Raw genomic sequence first — 22,972 nt, 5'->3', positions numbered from 1 at the left:
ATCTTGTGCATTAACTCCACCATTCAGTCCCTTCACCATTCAGTGTGCTTTCAGAGAATTCTACTTGGGTGTGGGGGAGCAAGGTGCAATGGAGGAGGAATTGCTGCCTGGAAAAGACAGCTTACCCTAGAGATGCTCTGCACATTTTGCTGTTGACTTGTTACCCCCTGCCCATGAGCAATACCTGTGCACAGTAAGAGCCTGTGATCAGTAGGGTGGGCAACAAGGATGGAGCAGCTTTCTAAGCTCATGGTGAGCTTGAAATTTCTGTATCTGTAAACCACTGCATCCTTTGAAGTCTGATGGAGTGGACAGCTGCCCCACTTTTGCAGCCATCATTGCTGATTCCTACTCAACTCTTGGTGGCATCTGTATCTTTTACCTCTTGTTTTTGAGGATAGCAGCTCCATTTGGCAGAGACCTGTCAGGAGCCTGTGACTTAGGTGAGGCCCTATTGACTGCGGTATTCCCTGCTGAATTCATCTGACTGGTAAAATATAAAATCTCCACTAAAGGCTGCTAACTGGTGGGCTGTAAAAAAATAAAATAGCCCACTTCCCATCACATCTCTTTAGTAGGTTTAAGCCATCGTAAATGTCTTTTGACCCTTGAAAAGAAGAGCAATGTTCTTGTCATGCAAGATCATTTTTCCTTGTGGTCTCACCTGTGGGCCAAAGGCTGGGCCAGTGTAGCATCTCAGTCTATGATATTTAGAGGGTGTGGTAACATGTGGAAGGGTGAGAAGATGACTGCTTTGAAGGGGGTCAGAAGCATCTCTGTGCTTTGCCCCCAAGACATGTGCTGGATGCAGACGACTGCTTTGACAGAAAGGGACCTTCACCTTTCTTTGCCAGGTTCCTTCTAGCAGTGCAACACTTGAAGAAGTCCAGTGAGGAAGATGAGTAAATATTATGGTAGAATGATGACAAAATGAATCTCTTTCCCCGGACAAAGCCGAAGTATTAATATTTCAATACCTCTAGGTTGCAATTTCCTACAATTTAAGAAGATTGCTCTGTGAGAACTCGAAATGTGTTTTCTTCAGCGCTGGGAACACAGACTGTGCATCTTCACTTTGGTGCTGCTGTTCTGTTGCCATCCCATCCTCCCTTCTGTACCAGTGCCGAAGGTTGGGTCTAAATTAATGCCTTTGATATGTAGGTTACAGCCAAGGATTGTGACCAGATGCCAGAAGTGATTTCTGTTTTAAAAATATTGCAAGGCTATTTCTATGTTTTTAATCTCTCCTGGTGATTTGGAGGCAGTTTTATGAAACATGGAATTAGGATGGTGCTCACCGTTAAATGGTAAAGGAGATTAGATGGATTTAACTCTATGCGTCTGTCTCATAACTACTACCAATCCCATAACTTCCATTTTCTATTAAAAATCCATTCCGCCCCTTTTGACCTGCAAAAGCTTTACTAGTAATTTGAATTCCTCTCCTTATTTATGAGGATTTCCCCCCTCTTTTTTCCCCACCCCCATATCTGTGCAACTAACCTTAACATGGTGAGTAGGGTGGGGGACTCACTGCAGAGAAAATGGTTATCTCCCAAGGGGTTGCTGCTCATGGGAGCACTGAATGCAGAGGTGAGAGAATGGGGGTCCTCCTACTGGACCTGAGTGGGCTTTGCTAGCAGCTGCATGAACATGGCTGCCTCCTCTAAGGGCCCCATTTTGACCCTTCAAGCCATTCTTGCAGTGAGCCCAGATTTCTGTAAGCCAGGACCAGGGCTGTGTCTGTTCTTCCCAGTTCTGTGACCCGAATACATTATGCAAATATTTGCTTGGCTGGCATAATTCTGTTTCTGGCAGGAGGTACGCAGAGCTTATGTATTTATTTATTTGTTATGAAGATTTATATCCTGCCTTTCTATAATATATCCATAGTGGCTTATTAGCAGGGCTGAAATACAAACACAATAGTAAAACAACAAGATGAAATGCTGTATCAAGTAACAAAGCTTCAGAGCTTTGATTGCTGAAAGTCCAGCTCTTCCCGCCTCCTCTGTTCAAGCTTATCTGCTAGAAATGCCTCTCTACTCTCTTACCAAAAATCTGCAATTCTTAGGATGCTGAATTTTATGTCTTGCACCAAATCCTACTTTTGCACAACTGGGATTCTTTTTAACAAAACAGAAATGCTGGACTAGGTGGATCAAGATTTGATCTATGAAGTGCTTATTTTGGTCTTAGGAAAGAGGGCAAACATTGTTAGCCATTGGAAGGATAATGAGTATTCACTCTACCTCTGTAAAACTCACACATGTTGGCGGGCCAAGGAAATTCTTGTAGGGGAAAAAGCAAGAGAAAAGGGGAAAAGAAAGCAAACCAGGGATGGAGTTCCCTCACTTCACGGTTGAAGCAGAGCTGGGGACACCCTGGAGTGGAGAGGGACTGCCAGACAGTGTTCACACAATAATAGATTAGATGATTGTATTCTGACACTCTTCTAGTTAAATTTGCTGTTATGTAGTTGTGATGACCCTGAGTTGATGGTGAGGAGAGACGCAGGAACTCAATGGATAGCATGTCTTAGGTATCGTGGTAGCAGTAACTGGGAGCTGGCTTGTGCCTCTTCCCTATTGGCAAGGGCCTGTGGTGAGTGTGTGTTGTCTGCCTGGCGTTTCAGAGAAGGGGATCCTTGTGTTTGGGTTTTGTCCTGGGGAGGCTTGGGATGAATCTAGCAGAAGCATTGTTTGGGCCATAACAAAGTGCCTCCTGTGGGCTGGTAAATAGCGGGAAATGGTGTAGCACATCTTGTCCCCCCAAAAATCTTCTCTTGCAGCAGAGTGCCTCCCCACCCCAGCAATTTTGTCAGGCAGATGTTTGTATCCAGAGCAAGGAGCTTATTCTGAGAGAGGGGCGGGTGTGTGAAGAGCCTTTCCATCGCCTCCTGTGGCTCCATTCAGACAGTTTTTGCTGTCTTGCAGCTCTGTTAACTGCTTCCTTGTTTCTAAGAGATGCACATTAATGTGCCTGTACTGTGAAGTAATTAAAACATTCTAGATATTATTTTTCTAATGCCAGCCCAAGAAAGCTGTGTGGTATTTGGACCCATGGTATTAGAAGAGGAGACAGCTTCTGAATATTCACCATCATGATGAAAACAAAAATATTTTTTCCCATCTTGCTTAGCGTTTACGGTCTCATCCCTGCTTTGTGTTGAGATGTGAATTGCTGTGCCCAATAAGGCTTTAATAGCCTTTCCTCAAATGAGCAGTTGGGATGGAGGCATCCTCTCTGGAGGGGCTGCTGGTGGTAAAGTAGTCTGCTAAGAATATTAATAGATGAGCCATTTTTTGCCATTCACTGCCATTTGTCTCCCTCCTGCACCCCCCCAAGCAAAAAAAAAATACTGGGGGAAAATGGAGGTTGTGGAAGGTCCCTTGTGACTTTGTCCAAAGCGATAGTGCTTTTTCCTTCTTTGCATGGTTGTAGGCGCAGCTGGGAAGGTGGCTGGGCTCTGAGCCCGAGGAGGAGTTGCTAATTCCCTGGCACAGATTGCTCTGTCCTCGATCTTTGTCCTTCCACCTACTTAAAAGTAGCACAGCTAAAAAAAGGAGTCAAATCTGAATGGCTTTGGGGACCTCCAGCTGATTCTCAGGAAATCAGCCCCATCCAAACACATTGCAGCCTCCAGCATGTATACAGGTGTTGGTGTAGGTGGTGTGTGCTTGTGCCCCTTGCAGAGAAGACAAAAGTGCTTCTTTCCCCCAAGTAGGGTGCTCTTGCCCATATCTGAGATTTAGGCACACTGCCCCGTACCCCGTGAATGGCACAGTAAATGGTAGAAGTGACACCAGAGCAACTGACTAAGCCTTCCTTGTTGGGGTGGTGGTGGTTTCTGGAGGGCAGCACAGAGGCCTGGCAGATCTTGAAAAAGACACTGGAGGGAGATGTGGGTGTAATTGGCTGAACTGGCTTAACCCAGATCTTTATTCCTGTGCATGATATTCCTGTGCAAGAGTGGGGTGGGGAGGTCCTTGTCCCTCAACTCCTTCCATTATCTCTTCCCAAGCTACCCTCCACCTGAGCAGCTGTAGATGTTTCCCTCCTTTGATAGCTATTGTACCCTTGAGCAGTGATTCTTCTGAAAATCTTCATCAGTCTTCTCTCTCCCCTCCCCCTGGTATATGTGCTAAGTTACACATGTTCTCAACAACATGACAAATTGGAGAAATGGGAAGCTCAGTTCTACCACTCATTGTTATGTGAGATTCATTAAATTGTTTGCTGAAATGTTTAGGGTTTTTTTTTGTTTTTTTAATGGGTTTATTCATTCTGTAAGAGGGCTGATGGAAAACATATAAGCTCACAGGGATCTGGAGTATGTACTTCATGAAGTCCTGGCTGCCCAGTCAGTTCTTGAGTTTTGAACATTTGGCAGATACTTCCTCTGAAGGCCTTTCAGAAGCTGCTGTCCTTGAGGTTTGAGGGATGCCTGCTGAAGCTTCTGATTCTGTGGTTCTTGTCAATAATTGGGGCTGTAAATCCTGCCCCCAGAGGGCAGACCTCCTGGCATAGCCAAACAGCCTCATTCTGATGTGGCCTTGAGGGTCTGTTTGGCACTTGTGAATTTGCACTGGGCTCTGAAACGGAAGTTTAGCAGGCCTCTGCTGGCCTTGCCTCTGGAGAAGGTGTCTCAGCAAGTATTCCTAGGAAAGAGCCACTGTCTCATTTCCTTGGTGCTGTGGGTGAGCTAAGGTAGTGGGAGTATCCAGTGGCAATGACTGGGCTGACTTTTGGGGTTTGCATGAGGGCACTCCTGGCACCACTCCTCAATGCTTGCTCTCCCATTTTCTTCTCTTCTCCTCTGCAGCGCATACAGAAGATGTTGGAACCAGCCTCTACTTTGTGAACGACTCCATTCAGCAGGTGACCTTCTCCAGCACTGTGGGGGTGGTAATCCCCTGTCCAGCAGCAGGGTCCCCCAGTGCCACCCTTCGCTGGTACCTCGCCACTGGGGATGACATCTATGATGTCCCACACATCCGTCACGTCCATGCCAATGGGACGCTGCAGCTCTACCCTTTCTCGCCATCTGCCTTCAATAGCTTTATCCACGACAACGACTATTTCTGTACTGCAGAGAATTCTGCGGGGAAAATCAGGAGCCCAAATATCCGGGTTAAAGCAGGTATTGGCTGACTGGCTGCTCTGGGTCTTGTCTTCACTTGTAGCGGAGGGAGGATGGTGGCAGTCTTTGGGCCTGTGCCCAGTTACTTTTTTAGCAGAGCATAGACAGCTGTGGCTGTGTTTGGTCCCAGACAATCAGGAATATTTTCTAGGAGAGGTAAATGAGTGTCTGTTGGATGAGTGTCTGAATGCTGACTTTTGAATTGCAGAGAACTCTTTGTTATGCTGGCTACTCTACACACTTTGAATGAAACCTTTTGGTGAGGTCTGAGCTGGGCCAAACTCCTGTCACCTGTATAGGAAATGTTCCTTTGCAGCCATCCTACTTGCTTTGTGAGCTGCAGCCTAAACAGGCTGATGGCTAATTAAGCAGAGGAAAATGATGAGCAAAGTAGCAGAGCTCTTCTGGTCAATGATTGTCAGAGACTGGGTGGGCTGAGTACCCCCAGTGGTTCCATTAGGTAACCTATTAAGCATTGGACTAGCAAAGTGCATACTACCCCAGGGACCAAAGGAGCTTTCTTCCTTCATTGCCTTGCAGCAGTGTAGACTGACATTAAATATCCAGAAGTGAATTATTTACCCGAATTACAGCATTGGTTATAATATTGGGGAGGTGCAGGGCGAGAAGAATGTAAGGACAGAACTTAAGGGCACAGGTTGCACTTGGCCAGAGGAGCATTCAGAATTCTCTTTATGCATTGGTTACCTCCCTGCTTGTGGCTCACACCTGTGAGTGCTGAAGGAGCAATGTGGGAGGGAGGATACAAGTTGGACCTTTTTATGGCAGATGCTTACTTCTTCCCTAAACCAGTAAGGACTCTTTTCTGGTTGACATTTTACCTTTGTGACTCTGAAGAAATGGGACTGGTAGTTTTTCCTTCCAAATCCACAGCTGGAAATAGGCCCTCCCAGGTGTGGAGGTGGGTGGGCAGGCTGTGGTTTCTGCTATGGGTACTTTCCCCCCAGAGTGCCCTTGTGGGCTGTTGCCGGGCCTGGGCAACACCACCTCTTTCTCCTGCAGTTGTCTGTGGTGCCCTTGGTTTAAACTGCATGTTTAGGGCGACAAGCGTTGATCAGCAGTTTCTTTTTGGTGGCTTCAGCATTGTAATGTATGACTTTCTAAAAGACTGATTTGGATTCTGAAAATCTTTAAGGGCCTTGTTGGGGAAATCCACCTGTTTCTGAATGCCAAATATCAATTTGCATTCCAACACATATTTCCCAATGGGAAGGGAAGGGTTGAATCCTTGAACCCTTAACTCCTCTAACATTTGTTACCAGTTACATCTTCTGGCTAACTTGAGGGTCAAATATCCCTCTTTCCCTGTGGCATATTATACAATTATGTGAGGTATGAAGAGAAAAGCTTTTCTCTCTTTCTCATATAGTACTGGAACCTGAGGGGATCCATTGAAGCTGAACAGAGGACAGGCACAAGAGGAACCACTTCTTCACACAAGGCATCGTTAAAACTATGGTTTTTGCTGCCACAAGATGTAGAGATGGCCACCAACTTTGGAACACATAAGTCTTCAAAAGGAGATTAGATATATTTGTACAGCATAAATCTCTCAAGTAACGGTATCTATATGCTGCCTGCAGTATTGGAAGCAGTGTGCCTCTGAATGCTAGTTTCTGGGGCACAGCATCAGCAGGAGGCTGTGACGTTTATGGCCTCCTTGTAGCCTTTATTTCACCTGGGTCAAAGACCCAGTTTGGCACACCCCCCCCATGCACATTTGTGCAAACATATACACACAGGCTGGGAGCCTCAATGGTGCCCCTCTGGAGGCTTCACCTGGGGCAAAACCCCCATCTAGCCCCCTCCTCCCAGGTACAGCTCTGCTTTGGAGCATTTTCTGGCTGTAGTGAGAAGCAGAATGCTGGACTAGATAGGCCCCCTTTGGTCTGATCCAGCTTCTGCCGGACACTTCTTATGTTTTTCATACATTGTATGTAGGCTGCCTTTGAAGGTTGTCTAGAAACTTCAGAATACAGCTGCAAGATTGCCCACGAGCTGTAGTAGGAACAGGTCTCACACTAGTACTTCACTGGCTCTCAGCCTGTTTCTGGACCCTATTCAGAGTGTTGTTTTCCACCTTTTAAACCTCTTGATAACTTGGGACCAGGATCCCTGAAGGATCAACTGTTTCCCCATGGACCAGTCTGCACACCAAGGACTTTGCAGGAGGCCTTTTTCTGGTCCTCCTGCTGAGTGAGGTGCAGCAGGTGGTTCCTGAGTAAAGGAGACAGCAGCACAGAGAGTCTTGCCTTCACCTTACTTTGTTATCGTTTTGGCTCCTGGTCTTATTTCCCCAGGCCTTTTAATCTCTTCTAGATTCAAATTGTTGTTTTTTTTTATCCCCCCCGTTGTCTTATGCTGATTTAATATGTTTTGTGGCTGATAGTTATTATTTTATGTGTTTTGAATTTTTACTCCTGTTGCAACTTGGCTGTAGGGCATTATATACTTAAAATAAATTTTAACTGCTGGTGTTCGTTCTTCGACCAGCTTTCAGCATATGACAGGATAATTTATTTTCTGCACTGTGATACTTTGTGCCTTTGTTTTACTGAGGTTCTTGTTTGTTTTACTGGGTTTATTGTGTGTTAGGCTAGGTGGAGGTTTGTTGGCTCTGGAAAAACAGCTGGTAATACAACCTGCCCCAATGCACAATGCAGGCCAAAGTCTCTGGGCGCTTCTTGGAGGAGTGCTCCCAATTGAAAGCCACGTGCGAACCTGGTGTCATGTGCGCTGTAGGATGGATGACTGTGCAGGGTTGTGAACAAAGGGGATGAAATTCTGCTTGAAGTGCAGCAATGGCTTCTGGTTGCCACTCTCTCCCAATCACCACCTCCCTGTCTCTTTCTCCCCAGTTTTCAGGGAACCTTACACAGTCCGGGTGGAGGATCAAAGGTCAATGCGTGGAAACGTGGCTGTTTTCAAGTGCCTCATCCCTTCTTCGGTGCAAGAATACGTCAGTGTTGTGTCCTGGGAGAAAGACACGGTTTCTATCATCCCAGGTAAGACAGGAGGCATTGCTGCCCCTCAGCCCCTGGTCCTGCTGCTTCCTTTCTTCTATCACATGATATCTGTTGTCATTCTATCTCTAGTGATCCCTGGCCAAGGGGCACAATGGATGCTGGCTGAGGATTGTCAGCCCTTTTGCCAAGTCCCAATGCCAATGGGGCCACAATAATGGTCCCCCCCCCTGTTTTTTTAGGAACAGGGCCCCAGGGTGGATTCCTTCCTTCCCAGAGCTGGGCTGCCTCTGCATTTAGTCAGCTCTGTAAGGCCCCTTAGAGCTTGGATCTGGGGGCCATGGTGGTGGACTAGCTGGTGCCACGCTCATGCCGAGAGATGAGGGGAATGTGAGGAGGTGATAGTCTTGTTCAGACCACCAAGAAGAGACTAGCTGCTGATCCAGGCCAGCATCCTGTTCTCAGAGTAGACAACCAGATGCCTCTGGGAGGAGGCCTGCAGGCAGGACCCGAATGCAGCAGCTTGAGGTCCTCTCCCTGCCTGAGCTTCCCAGCAACTGGTCTTATTATACTGAGACATGGATTGGCTGATGCCTTCCTCCCTTCAAGATAGTGCCCCTGAGCCAAACAGGAGCCACACAGAACCAAAGATTGTGTTTAGCCTGGAAGTGCCTTAGAATGAAATCCATCAAATGGTTGGGGATGTTACTTTGAATTGTTCCTGGAAGTAAACACTCAAATCAAAGAATCTGACTTGTGTCTTGCAAGACTTTAATTGGTCTTTAAAGGCTATCTGGAGAGAACATTTGACCAGCTTGCCTCAAAGCCCTACTTCTGCAGAGACTGCCAGGGTTTGGGCAGACCCAGAAGAAGGAGGGGGGGGTGCACCAAGGATTGCGAAGGGAGATCCTCCTCCCCCTCTTTGACCTTTTCAGTGCACACTCTGTATTATTAGAAGGAAAAGAAAACTGATTTTATAAATTGCTCATTGATTTGTGAGCAGTGCTTGCCTGAGGCAGCGTCTGCTTTGGTCTGTTGGATAATGCTCCTGCGCAGCTTCTGTGTTGGCTCCCGAAAGCTGGGATGAGCTTTTTGGGGAGCACACACCATGTGGTGATACGCTGTTATTTTGGTTGCATTTCTGGAGTTGAGGTTCCATATTAGAAGACTAACCCAATCAGAGAACAGGCATAGAAACTGTGCCCTGATTTCCAGAAGGCAGAACATGTAATGACTACAAAAACTAACTGGGAGAGAGAGAAACTATTGATTTGTTCTCATGGAAGAACCACCTAGCCATGGTTCAAAGCCTTAGAAATGCAGTGAGATTCACCAGCAAGTTCTCATCTTATACCTTGTGTTGCATCTTCCCTTTGAGAAGGCTGCCATTTGAGTAGAGGGACTTAAGGACAGTGGGTAGGAGAGGGCAGCTGAAATGCTCTTCTCTGTTGCTGTGTTTCATGACTGCTTTGTGTCCATTTGTTCCCTTATTATATAAGGACTGTTCTTTCTGGATGATGTAGCTACAGACATTGAGGTGCTATCTGATGCTGCCTCTAAGTTTCTTTAGTGTGAAACCATCTTGTGAAGCTGCTTTCTCGACTCCCCTGCTAGATCTTCCTGAGCTGAAGTGGTTAAGGCTGCTGTTGTGAGCCTTGAGTACTGGTGACTCAGAGGAGCTTGAAGGACCTGGGGGAATGGGCTGCTGCACCCTAGCAGACCTGAGACTATGATAGGGCCATACAGGCTATCCAGAGAGCCCTGCCTTTGTAAGTCAGTAGTGTTTGGCCAACCCTGCAAAGACTTGGCAAGGGCTTTGCCCCAAGGCCTGTTCATTGCTGCTGGATGTTTGTCCTTGCAAGGGTCAAGAAATGCCTCTGGTCTCAAAGCTGCCTTGCAGAAGCCTACGGTAGAAGCTGAGAGTATTGGATGTGATGCCCGAGACCTCAACACTTTTTTGTTGTTGGAGACCTAAACTGTGGGTGTTTCCATGGGCAGGCAGTGTACTCAGGTTTTTCCTGTTCTTGGGGAGTGAACAGGCCTCCTTGCAGAGAGAGAAGCCTGCTTTCTTTCCTCTGCTCAGTAAACTTGAGCAGTTGCTAGCAATCTCCTTATCCCTGGGTGGGCTGTGCTTCTCACAGTTGTTGGGGTCCTCAATGTTCCAAGCAGCAGTGGGATTGCAAGAGGGGCTTGTGGTAGAAGGGGTGACATCATACTGTAGTGTCTGCTATTGGGTTGCTCTGAAACCTCTTTGGAAGCAGAAACATACAGTGGCTGCTCCCCTATGTATGTTTGCATTTTTCTGCATGAGAAACACCTAATTCAGGTTTATTTGAATGCTGTCTTTCCAATCCCTTACTCCTTCTTAAGACTTTTACAAGATGCAGGAGTAGTGGACTTCACCACACACACACACACACACACACACACACACACACACCCATCCTTGTGTTTACCATCTAACTCGATGTAGAATTATGGAGAATTTGAAAGTTTGCACACAATTTTGTGACATTTTGTTTGGCCAAATAAAGGTATTGCCCTAATGTGTCTATTTGAAGATAAAACCACTCATATCCAGTAAGACCTGTAAACAGTTGGAGCAGTTAGTATGAAGTTTCCAGAACATGGAGTGTGAATGTACTCATTGCATGATAATATGCATTCATTGCTAGGTGCAGACACATTTTGGGGAAGCTGTACCCAAGACATTGTCTCCATGCCATCCTTGTTCCACACTATTAGCTGTCTTAAGCGCATTCTGCAGGATTGGTTTTAATCCATTTTGTGTTGAGAGCATTTGATGCACACTACTATGTAAACTCGGCCACACAATACAAATACTAATTCCTGTTTTTAGCAACTTTATTACGTGAATGTATGCACAATTGCAAAGCCCTATGTATAAGACGGCTCTGTGAAAAAAAGAGCCTCGTGCATTCCTACATGTGTACATAGGCATGATCTAGTTTGGTTGTTTGGGATTCATTTCTGTTCTTGTGGCCAAAAGAAGTAGACTCGGTTGTTGCAGGAGGTTCAAATAAGTGTGCATTTGGTTCTTGCCTAATTACTTGTAGCTGGAGAAGACTATGTGAGTCCAGGAGGTGATTAATGCCTCCTTGTAAATAGCAGTCACTTCAGCCTTGAAGGAGGAAGTTGTTTGGTCTCTCCTTAAAAAACCCTCTCTGGACCCGGAATACTGCAATGTTTATCACCTGCTCAAAAATACCCACTTTGGGGCAAAGTGCTTGAGTGGGTAGTAGAAGGCTTTGTTGTATGCTGCTTGGATCACTTTTCGCTCCTAGGGGTTTACCAAACTTCTAAATGTATACAATGGATTACCTACACATCCATTTCAGTTTCATTTCAGGATTGACGTCAGTGCCAAAACCCTGATGGATGATCTTTGTAAGGAGAGAAACAGGGAAAGTGTGACCTTGTGAATTCTCCATGGTGTCTCAGCACCTTTTGATACCATGTGGAAGGCATGGCGATACAGTGTTTCTGCTCCTACCTGCACTGTAGGTTCTATAAATTAGTGATGGAGGATTCCTGCTTGAAACCATGACCCTTGTATCATGAGGGTTCTGCAGGGATCCACCTTATCCTACACACTCCTCAACATCTGTGTGAAGCCTCTGTGCTTCAAGTATTTGGAATGCAGTGCTTTCAGTATGTTGATGGCCCTCAACTCTGTTCCTTCTTGTTGGGTGAAGGCTATGAATATACCAAACCAGTGCCTAGGTACAGTAGTGAGCTGAATGAGGGGTAAGAAACTGAAGCCGGGATCTTTTGATAAAGGGCAGTATATCAATCAATTAAATAATCATCATAAGCTGGATGCTGATATGATAGAGGCACTGTGAATAGTTGGTTCTTAGGCTGGGGAGATCCATGGTTGCCTTCTTTTGAACAAAGTTACATTGGCCATGAAAAAACAAGTGCACAGTTTGAGGGTACTCATAGAATCAATGTTGTCATCACTAGAGACCTAGGTGGCCTTGGTGACACGGAGTGCTTTGGCCAGCTTTGGTTGGTCCACTAACTGTGAACACATCTGATCCATGCTCTGGAAACCTTCTGGAAGAATCACAGCAATTTGTTATATGGGGCTGCCATTGAAGATGACACAGCAGCTTCAACTGTTGCAGAATGTGGCTGAATGCAGAAGGTGGTACTATCTGACTTATATACATTACATTAATTTGAAAGAAGCTCCCTGGCTTCCTTTTAGCTTCCGAGCCTAATTCAAGGTGGTGTGCTTACTATTAAGGTCCTAAATGGCTTTCAATGCAAAGACGCGAAGCGGTGGTTCTTCCCCTATCAGCCTGTCTGTGTCTTGGGAACTTCCGTCAAAGCTCTCTTTTAGGGACCTCCTTGCTCTGAGATCTGGAACTCAGCAACAAAAGAAAAGGCCTTTCTTGCAGTGGGTTCCCAGCTGCAGAACATCCTCTCTAGAGAGGCTCACCTGGCACCAACATTGCTATCTTTTCAGTGTCAGTCAAAAATGTTTATTTCTCCCTGGGCATTTTAATCGGCTGTGAATTAATTTTATGGATTGTATTTATTGCTTTACGGTTGTACTGTTATATTTATTGATTGCACATTGCCCTTGTACATTCAATCAAAAAGAATGAAGGGCAGTATAAATACGCTTAAAACAAATAAATGCTTGGCTCTGTTCCCAGGAACTTGTGTGATGAAACAGTGTTTAGGGCAACCTGGGACTGACAATGAGGGCCTCCAGAGGTTGTTGGACTCCAACTCCCTGGCCAACAGGGCCAATGGTCAGGGGTGGTGGGAGTTGTAGTCCAGCAACATCTGGAGGATCCCCACAACCTACTATAGAGACTCCTGGTGGCCCAGGCTGTCCCTGGCCACTATGAAGGCTGGTTCTTGCCTCTGGGTTTCTTGGTTGCACCTGCTCAAGTTTCCTTGGCTCACCTTTGGGCCTCTGTAAGGTTTTTGTAAGGAACCTATCACGGCATGAATGGAAACTAGAACAAACCTGCCAAATAGTGAATCATGCACCAGGTGTGATGTTCAGGTGTGGGTGGGAAGCAGGCTGTTTGTCAGAAGAGGAGCCCTTTGTCTTTCAAGGCAGTACATGGTCTGTTTTAATGAAGTTCAGTGGCCAAGTTCAGCTTTCCATTCCAAGTTCAGCTTTGGAATGTGATTTGCTGTGAGACAGTGTGCTTCCCCCGTTGCCTCTGCAGGGAGTGTGGGTGGCTGTTCTTCTTTAGCTCCCCAGAAGTATGCATATTGTGGAGAACCCACTGAGGACCGGTCTTTAATAGCCCATCATTGCACAGTGGCAGCTGCCTGCTTTGCATTGGTTCCAGGCTGCTGCAGCTGCAACGGTCTCTCCCCCACCCCAGCATTTGTTAAATTGCTGGCTGCATTATTTGGTTAACTTGGTAACATTGAAATTTACCCTGAAATCAAATATAAATTCTCTTATAGAAGGTTATCCTATACATAAATCACCATTAGCCTGCCTCGTTTTTGTTTAATGCCTGCCTAACTGTGCTGCTGTCTAAAAATGTGTGTTTAGTCAAGTCAAGGGTTGCAGAGAAATTATAGGTTTTTCAAAAAGCCATTTGCTTTGTAGGTCCTCACATCAAAATCAATCTTGCCGTTAGTTCTCCCTCCCCCTACAAATATAAGGTCCCACTCCCTCAGTTCTGGCATTTAATGAAGGGTCATGTTAATTCTGAATTAAGCCAGTGGCGCTTACAGAATGGTGGGCCTTTGGTGAGGCTGTCCTGCGCTTTAAGGTTATGGTATTGAACTTTGTGGCTGGCTATGGATCTTGATCTGTTGTGGTTTAAAAATCCATTATTTATATTAGGGTCAGCTCTCCACCTTGAGTGGGATGTATTCAACTGATTTTTTTTTTCCTGTTTCAGAAGCCCCAAGGGAATGAGGTTCCGTTTCTGTGAAATATGCCATCTTCAGCTTGCAAAAAAGGGGGATCTTTTGAGCTGAGGCTCTGTCCCTTTGCCAGGCAGTGCTTTGGCTAAGTGTGGTTGAGTCAGGAGGTTCCTGATCCCCAGATTTGAAAGGGAAGGCTGCGGATCTTTCATTGTTGTGGGCCTCAATATGCCCAGATGTCAGTGGACAGCTTGAAAAATACACTCTTTGTTCCAACCCCCTGTGAGAATGTCAGAATTGGGCTTGCTTTGGTACTGAAGGTCAGGAGCGTGAAGTTTAGTCGCATGCTGGATTGTGCCCTCTGCCACCATTGATCACCAATTTGAGGACATCACAGGGCAATGAGTTTGCAAAGGAGAAGAGCCTGCACACTGTTTCCCTCCATCGCTGCCATGAGAATGGTTAGGTAGAAAGCTTAGAATAACGAAATAAGTAAATGGTCCGTCACTGACTTGTTGTGAACAGAGAGCAGGTTGTTTGGGCCTGGAACAACAATGCGCTTTGGAGTCAGATATGGATAAAAGGTCAATTGTGTGAATCTGAAAACTTCTTCATGTGAGGAAAGCAGAATAAAAGCCTCAGTGAAAGTGAGGAGCTTTTATTGGAAATTGGTTGAGGTGGGCTTTTCCAGAATCCTTGCTCAGACATGGTTGGAGCATTTGACCTGTCAGAGCTTTTTTTCTCCTTCTTGTACCCCAGTGTGGAGTTCCCCCCTCCCTCCCTCTGCTCTTTTAATTATAAACCTCACTATAATAAATAGTATAGGAGTGCCTGTCTGCTCTCCTCCTATGAGGTGAAAGATTGATCCAGTTAATTTGGCTCATCTTCGTGTGTTTGGTGGAGGGGTAAGGTTAACCCATAATTTCACAAAGAAAAATCCTTTTTCTGCATGAGCTCTTCTTGCACTCTCTTTTCTGTCTCTGCCATGTGCTAACATTTAGTCTTTAATAATCTGGAAGCAAATGAAATTGTATATTTTAAAAAATCATTTTATTTTCTCTGCAAATATAATGAGTGCCTGGAGACTCAGCGTGAGGCTACCCAAAATTAAAGCTACCAGGAATATTTATGGTGGTTGTGCTCCCATTCATATTCAGCTGCCTGCGCTGAGCCTTTGCATCGCGGCTTGGCTGCCAGCCCCAGCCAGGTGGTGTCAACAGGCCCCCAAACAATGCCTACGCACAGCCTAGCGGGCAGAGCTGAAAGCTGATCCAAGGCACGGCCTCGCCTGGGCACAGATAATTCCGCTTTGTCCTTCCTCAATGAGCATTCTCTTTAGAGGGCAGTGATCTCCTGCTACCACAAAAGGCTGGGGTGCTGGCACCACAATGGGGGCTGAAAGATGATTCTTGTTTGCATGTCTTCAGGGAGGGGGCAGGCAGCAATCTGTGGCAGAACATTTCCAGCTGCTGGCTTTATAACTCTTTGCCTGCCTGCCTGCCTGCCGAACAGGACTAGTTGGGCTTAATGAAATCATTTTCTGTGGCGAGCTGCTGCTTGAGGTTTGCAATGTCAGGATGAGGAGCAGCAAATCTGCATGCCTTCCCGGGTTGCTCCCAAGAGTGCCTGTGATGTTTTGCATTTGCAAGAGAGGAGAGCAAGTGAGAATGGGCACCAGCCTTTTCATGCAGGAGAAGGCCATCAAGGGCTTCTAGCCATGATAATTCTGTTTTACCTCCACTGCCATTGCAGGGAATTGCAAGTATGGAGAATGCCATTTGTGTACTCAGGTCCCCATAGGAATCTCATTGTCCACCCTGAAAACAGGATACTGGACTACATAGGCCTTTAGTCTGATCCAGCTGCATAGCTTGTCTTAAGTTCTTAAGTTCAGTGTGATGCAGGCGTGGAGGTGGGGCGGGGTGGAGGAGGAGGAAACACCAACGAAGGTGTTTCCTCCTCTAGCTGTTGGGGATCCTGAGGTTTCAACTGCAGATTTTTGCTGCCCAGAGAGCTTTGGTTATGGTGTGGACAGAAATGCCATAAATATGTAAATTAACATTCTTAGGCAGTTTACAAAGGCTGTGTTGAAGGCAACTGCAGCTTCCTCTTGGGAGCTGCTAGCTGAAAGCAGGTGCATTGGAAAATGTAAACAGCTGAGAAAGTGAAAAGGGCTTCCAGCCTCACTTGCCAGCAGCAGGTAAACTGCCCACCCATCTCTGGGTGTCTTGCACAAGCAAGGAACATATATTCATTGCTTGCTAGGTGGGGGAAAGTTTGCACATAAAGGCTTCCTTCTAGAATGTTCTCTTTGGTGACATTGGCACTAGTGGTGTCCCATTTCCACCTGGACAAACAGTGGTTGCCAATTGCAGCTGTCCTAGTGAGCATTTGCTGCAGGCTTGCCTGGCTTTTCTCCTCTGCCTCTTCACAAAGCGACTGTAGTGCTCTGGTGTAAAAGGTAGAGACCTCTGCAGGGAACAATACCTGTGACTCTTTCCCAAAAACTTACAATATAACCATATTGCTTTTGAGAAGACATCAGATAGACTCCCTCCTGTGACTCAAGTATCACCATCAAGATCATCACATTATCCTTGACCATTGGCCATTTACATCTGAAGAGCCACAGGTTTCCCAGGCCTGGTCTAGGCCAAAGCTTATTCGCTTGGAGAAGAGGAAAGATCCTACTCAATAATGACTGGAAGCAGTTTTGGGGTGCCAGGACTTAAAGCCTCATGGAGAGCATGTCTATGGAATCAGAGACCTGTAGGATGCAGGACACAGCATGTCCTGCAAGGTGACCCAGACTAGTCTCCCTTCCTAGTGTTTGCTAGGATCTTCTGTGAGCTGGCCCAGGTTACTCTGCATAAGGGACTTGTTTCAAATGTTTGCCACGAGCATGCAAGCTGCACTTTTTGAATGAGGTCAGTCTTTTGGAAGACTGGAGGCAACCTGCAGCTTTTGATTTAGCTTCCCTTCCCGCCAAACCTTGCAAGTCTTGACATGTATGTTAAAAAAAGCTCTTCTGGTCCTTGGTGTAAGAGCGTGGTGAATGTGATGTGCAATGTGAATGATCTGCTCCCTTTGTTTGAATATATTCAGCACATCTCTTTGGGAATTCCTGCTTGTGTTTGATGCATTAAAGGAATCTCTTTGGGGGTCTTGCATGGGAGCTGTTTCCGTACCAGGTAAATATTCCCTGGTATTGCGCTGATTGGTTGATTCGTCACTCCACCTGCTTCCTACAAAACCCACCCCTCCTGAGGCATCTTGCCTCCTGCCAAGTTCCCTCCCAGCCCCCTGAGAAATTGTGCTCAGGCCAGTTACGGCAGCGGGAAGGAGCTGAAGGTGTTGTCGTCGTTCTCACCAAATGGGGTGAGATTCTGTCTGAAATAATCCCATCCTTCCCCGGAGTCTTGGTGTGAATTTTATCTAATCACCATGGCAACAGATAAAAAAAGGTGTGAGCACCACATCTCCCTCTCTCTCTGCTGTGATAATTCAGATTTAGATATTCAGATCAGATTGAAGATGGAGATTTCAAATGGAAGAGGAACAACAGAATGTTGACTGCTGTTCTGGGCCCTGGTGTGTGATGATGCTGCCCTTTTGGAGGACGGGATGCACACATACTTCCTGCTGGTGTGTTTGAAATATAATTAATTTGTCAAATGTGCCCTGATAATCCAGTTTCATTTTTGATGCAAACATGAAATGTAACCTAAATAAAATGCATGTTAGCATTCTCGGGGAGGGATTGCTTACTACTTGTAGATGCTAGACAGCAGCCAACCTTTCTTGAAAGGTCTGGAAGGGTTTAAGAGAACCTGTTTGGAGCAGGTGTTATGAAGTAAGAGGTGGTTGTTGCTGGCCAGTATCTTCTGCTCCTTCCTGCCGGCTAATCCATCTTGCTCCTTTTCCTTGGCCACCCATTCTTGTCCTTTGTAGAGAGAGCCGTCCCCCATTAGTACTTCCTGCTCCCAGAGTTTTAATTGGCAATTAACTCCTGTTAGCTTTCCTATGGCAGGGCCAGGCAATACAAGTCCACTCCACGTGTAAAGGGCTCCTTTTGCTTCTGGGATTTCTGTATTTATTAGTTTTAATGTTGATTCTCACTCTGGGCTCAACATGGTTCCCTGCAGATGCTACTATGTTGGCTATCCCTGGTTTGGTGGTTAGAATGTTGGGCGTTAACCATGGAGGCCTGGCTCAAATCTTTGCTTGTCTACAAAGCTTACTGAGATACTCTGCTCTCTGCAAGGTTGTTGTGAGAAGAAAAGGGGGAGCGTGTTTGCTGCCATAAACTGCTTGGTGGAAGTATGAAATAAGGAATAAAATGAATGTCTGGTAACAGTACATTGTTAGAACAGTGGCTTATTTTCCTGCATTTAAATAAAAGAAGAAGTAATGCAGTACATATTTATATTCACAAAAGAATCATACATATTCATGATTGCAATGAAACAAAAGAAGTATAGGGTTGAATAGTATCCTGATGCCTGTTAACCCAAAACATCACAACTGAAACCCGTCTTTTACAAATACGTTTGAAAGCTGTTTGTTACTCATTCTTCTGTAGTATATTAATTTAGATAGTATTGCTGTATTTCAAGTTATTTTAATACCAGTACAAAACCCGAGGGTCAGTATTATTCTTATAGTTTGGGGCTATAAGAAGCTTAGCTATAAGAAGGTTAACTACCAATTCCAAGTCCACATCAATAATTTATTTCTTTAGATAGCCTAATAACAATATATTTGGATCTAATGGTAAAAAGATATCCAGTCATTACTCTGATTAGATTCTGAATTATACTCCAGAAAGTCCAGATCATAGAGTATTCTCAAAATATATGTTGAAAAATATGTCCGTACTATTGTGTAAATGTGGTTCAGTCTGTATGGTGTTAAATGCCATTGAGGGCTCGTCTATACTTCTGTTTGTGCCACGATTTCTAGGCACAGGTCATTGATTTGTAGCATGGATCCAAGCAGTTTTTTTTTTGTCCCATCACCTTCCTTGGGAAAACCTGCTGTTTACTGCTGAACTGGAAGAAATGTTAATCGAGTTTTCTGCGGATTGACGTGTTCGTTCTGATTCAGTGGTAAGCACGCGGGTTTTCCTGGGGAACACAGCAGGAGAAAACAGCAACAACAACAACAACACAACCACTCAGACCCATGGCTACAAATCATGGACCTCTGCCTAGAAATTGCCGCACAAACGAAAGTGTGGATGAGCCTTGATACTGAATTTTAAAGCCTTTTTTTGAGAAAAGTCTGCTGTTACTAAATTCAATAGAATTTTAGTTCAATTCCATTGCCTTGGTCTGATTCCTGCCTAAATGTTTTGCCATTTCCCCTGTATACCCAACATACAGTATATACTGTTTCCCTATCAGAGTTTGGCTATCTTTAGACCTAAACAATTCGCTCACATTTATTTCTTCCCTCAACCCTTCCATAGTTCTTAAACAGTGACAATATTGTCCCTCTGTCCTAGAAGTATTGGAATAACAGGGGTCTTACCCCTCCCCTAGCTTCTGTTGCTTCCTCAGATGATGCTATATTTTGTCCATTCATTCTGTTAGCATTGGAGCTGTGGTTTCAAGCTGCGTCTTGTGTAATCCCTGAAAGGCTACTCAATTTCTGCTGTTTGTTGTATTTATTTGCTAGGAGACTCCAGGCGACCTTCAGTATGATTTAAAATACATAGTTTAAAAGTTCAACAAAACATTATTCAAGAACAATAATGCTTGAAAAGCCAAGAAGCCTATCTTTGCCTAAAATGTGAGTGGTTCCACCATAGAAAAGACAATCTGGGGCTCCCGCCCTCTCTCTCTCCTGGCATTTTAACCTGAGTATCATCTGTTCTTTTGTGCCCAATGCTGCTGAGAGGCCCTGTCAGGTCAATTGGACATATTTCCTGTGGTGAGCTGCAGATGAAGAAGATTATGACAGTCCTCCAGAGGGACCACAGGAGGCCTCCTTCTCCAAGCCAGAAACCAGGCCAGTGTATGTAGAGAGGAGAAGAGATGGACTATCCTGGAATGATGGGAGTTGCCTTGTAGTCCATGTCCAAAAGAGTCCATGCTTACAAGGGTGGGGTGAGGCACTTGCTGGTAACTAGTGTGCGGCTTGGAATAAATGGTGCATGGATTCCCTTTTCATTCACCATTTGCTAGGAGTTTGTCCTCCTGTGGCAGTTACAGGGATCAGTGACTTTTCTTGAGAGGCTGAGATTTTCAGCCAACGGGTTATTGGCTGCTGAGAGAGTAGCTCCAAACTGGAGCATCTGCTTTGCATGCAGAAGGTCCCAGGTTCAATTCCTGGTAAGGCTAGGACTGGCCCCTGTCTGACATCCTGCAGAGCTGTAGACAATGCTGAGCTAGATGGACCTGAAGGTCTGACATGGGTATAAGGCAGCTTCTTGTGACTGAATGCCTTTGAGCAAACTCCATGCTATATGTGAGCCAGAGAGAGGGGCTGGGTGTGTGCATGTGTGAAGCTTTGCCATTTGCGAGGGACAGCAGCCAACCAGATAAGCTTAGTGCTCTCTCCTGCCCTCACCAATCCGAGCACTTAAAGGCCAATTGCTGGGCTCCCTTAATTCCTGTGTGTGTAAATCTTTCAGGGGCTGGAGAGTGATGGCGAGGGGAGTGACATGCTGAGCCAGGAACAGGTGGCCATAGATTAGTGGAACTGTAGGGAGCTGAAGCAAAAGCCAAGCAGCCGGTAAATCTCCTGTCTGCCACCTTCTGCCTGTCTTGCAGGGGAGACGAAATGTTTCAAGCCCCCTTCAGGAGTAGTTCCTAAATCTGCCTAGCAGGCTTCAGCTGATGGCATCAACTCTCAGCGAAAGCCTGCCAGGTTCCATATGGGGTGGGGGGAAGGTCTGTGCCTTTAATGGCTGTGCGGAAAGGCGGATTTGAGCATATGTATCCTCTTGGGATGACAGGAGAAACTGCAGCGGCCCAAATGCGCTACGTCTGTGCACTGTGTGTAGACGCAGAGGAACGTTGTGCTCAGTGGCATTTGGCCACTCTCAGGCAGGAACTTTGGGGGACAACCAATGAGTGAGGTCCCCATTTGTTGGTCCTTCCTTCCTTCCTTCCTTCCTTCCTTCCTTCCTTCCTTCCTTGCAGGGCAGTATGCAGCATATGTGGGCATGGGAGGTAAACAGGGGCCTTTGCTCTGGAACCTCATGCCAGGTTCTTGCTGGAGCAGCTTTTCTACCTCCAACAGTAGCTGTATGGCTTCTGCTCTCTTCATAAGTCTGCAATGCTAATTGCAACCATTCCTGACAGCAACCAAATAAACAGCAGCACATGCAGCAGCACATGCATTGTACAGGGCGTTTCTGTGTCCAGGGATGCTTTCCCCCTGTGTTAGATGGGCAAAGAAAACTCGGGCTTGTGATGGGACAAGACAGGTGTTTGGGGACTTTGAGGCAGTTGCTGGATGGATGCTCATTCCTCCCCACCCTGGTTGTTAGTGAGCATGACATGGGTGGCAGCAGAAGCACAGAGATGCCAGCCTCCTTCCCTCCCCCCAGAACAGGCAGTGCTTTATTCCCAAGCCTCTGCTTTCAAATTCTCTTTCATTTTGCATGAGAGACAGATGTGAAAGGCTGCAGGCCTTTTAGTCCCCAAAGAGAGAGGCTGGTTGTTCACATCCTCATCTCTGCACATTTGGGGACAATGGTCGCCCTTTCTCTCTCTGTCTCATGAAATGCACCCTCTTCCTCGAGTAAGAAGGGACTCTCTCCTGGGCAGGAAGCTGACCCAGGATGCCTCTGTAGGTTTCTGTCCTGGTGTGAGGGTGCAGGAATCAGATGATGGGACTAAGGGATGCTTCCCACGGTAAGAGTTCAATGAGCCCTTGTTGCAGACCCATGTTAGGTACCTGCTAAAGCTGCAACATTCAAGGGCAGATGTCCTTTTGTGGATGCTACAGAAACATATTCCTTGCCACCTTGACACATTTGTAAAGTGCTTCTGAGGTGGGGTATGCGTATGGCAGATGTATGCGAAAGCCCCTTCAGCATCATCACACAGTCAGCTGGCCCCAGGTTCCTACTTAAAATTCCAGTTTGTGGCTTTGACACCATAGCCAAAAGAACCTATTGTGCTCCAAGGCTTGATAGTTTAGTTTTCAAGTTTGCCCATCTTGAGCAACTCTCCACTTAATTTTCTTTCCCAGAGGGGATGGCTTCATTCTTGCTTTTCAATTGTAAGCTGAAATCATAGACTCAAAAGAGTTGGAGAGAGAGGTGTAGTAAGCCACCTAGTCCAGGCACGTCCAACAGGTAGATCCTGATCTACCGGTAGATCACTGGACGTCTGTGGTAGATCACTGGTAGATCACACGCTCCCCTCCAAGAAGCTCAACAACTTTGGCTCTCCTACTAAAAAAAGCTCAACATTTTTGCCCTGTACCACCAAAAAATGGGGCTTTCCTCCTCCCTAAAAAAAGCTGAACAACTTTGACCTGAACCCCCAAAAAGGGGATAGATCACTGCTAATTTTTAACTCTGTGAGTAGATCGCAGTCTCTTGGGAGTTGGCCACCTGTGATAGTCCAATCTCCTGTCTCATGCAGGAAATGTAGGACTTCTTCAATTTCCACAGGTGGCTGGGCAGTAGCTTCTGCTTGAAGAACTCTAGGGAGGGAGCGCCTTCCCATCAGCGTGACTCGCTTTATTTCTGAACAACTTTTGACAACAGTGCATTTAGCGTTCAACTGAGAAGGACCCCTCAAATCTGGTCCCGCTCTCTGGAGCAGCAGAGAGCAGCTGTTTGATCTGGCTTGTAGTGAACTCATTGGAATTCTCAGCCCGTTGATGTTCAGGGGTGCCTGGTAATGTGTGGTGCTTCCACACTAGGCCTTGAGTGTGGAATTGTCATTCTTCGTCCACTCTTTATGGGGCACCCTCATGATACTGTCATTTTGAATTTTCCCATTGTTTT

General features: G+C 46.0%; 1 protein-coding gene across 3 annotated transcripts in view; it reads left to right on the top strand.

Moving 5' to 3' along the window:
- The window catches only part of DSCAML1 (DS cell adhesion molecule like 1), a 172,722-nt gene that overhangs the window by 5,720 nt on the left and 144,030 nt on the right, over positions 1–22,972 (top strand). For 2 of the 3 annotated variants that reach the window (XM_028708714.2, XM_077919679.1), the window contains exons 2-3: positions 4,826–5,143; positions 8,023–8,169. In XM_028708714.2, the coding sequence (XP_028564547.2) occupies positions 4,826–5,143; positions 8,023–8,169 (465 nt within the window). Of the gene's footprint in view, positions 1–4,825; positions 5,144–8,022; positions 8,170–22,972 lie in introns of those variants that run through there. The other variant, XM_077919677.1, reaches the window with a different exon arrangement.

The sequence above is a fragment of the Podarcis muralis genome, chromosome 15, assembly GCF_964188315.1.
Source record: "Podarcis muralis chromosome 15, rPodMur119.hap1.1, whole genome shotgun sequence".
Classification (NCBI taxonomy): domain Eukaryota; kingdom Metazoa; phylum Chordata; class Lepidosauria; order Squamata; family Lacertidae; genus Podarcis; species Podarcis muralis.
Note: the sequence above shows the minus strand (reverse complement) of the source record. Positions and strands in the feature narration are given on the sequence as shown.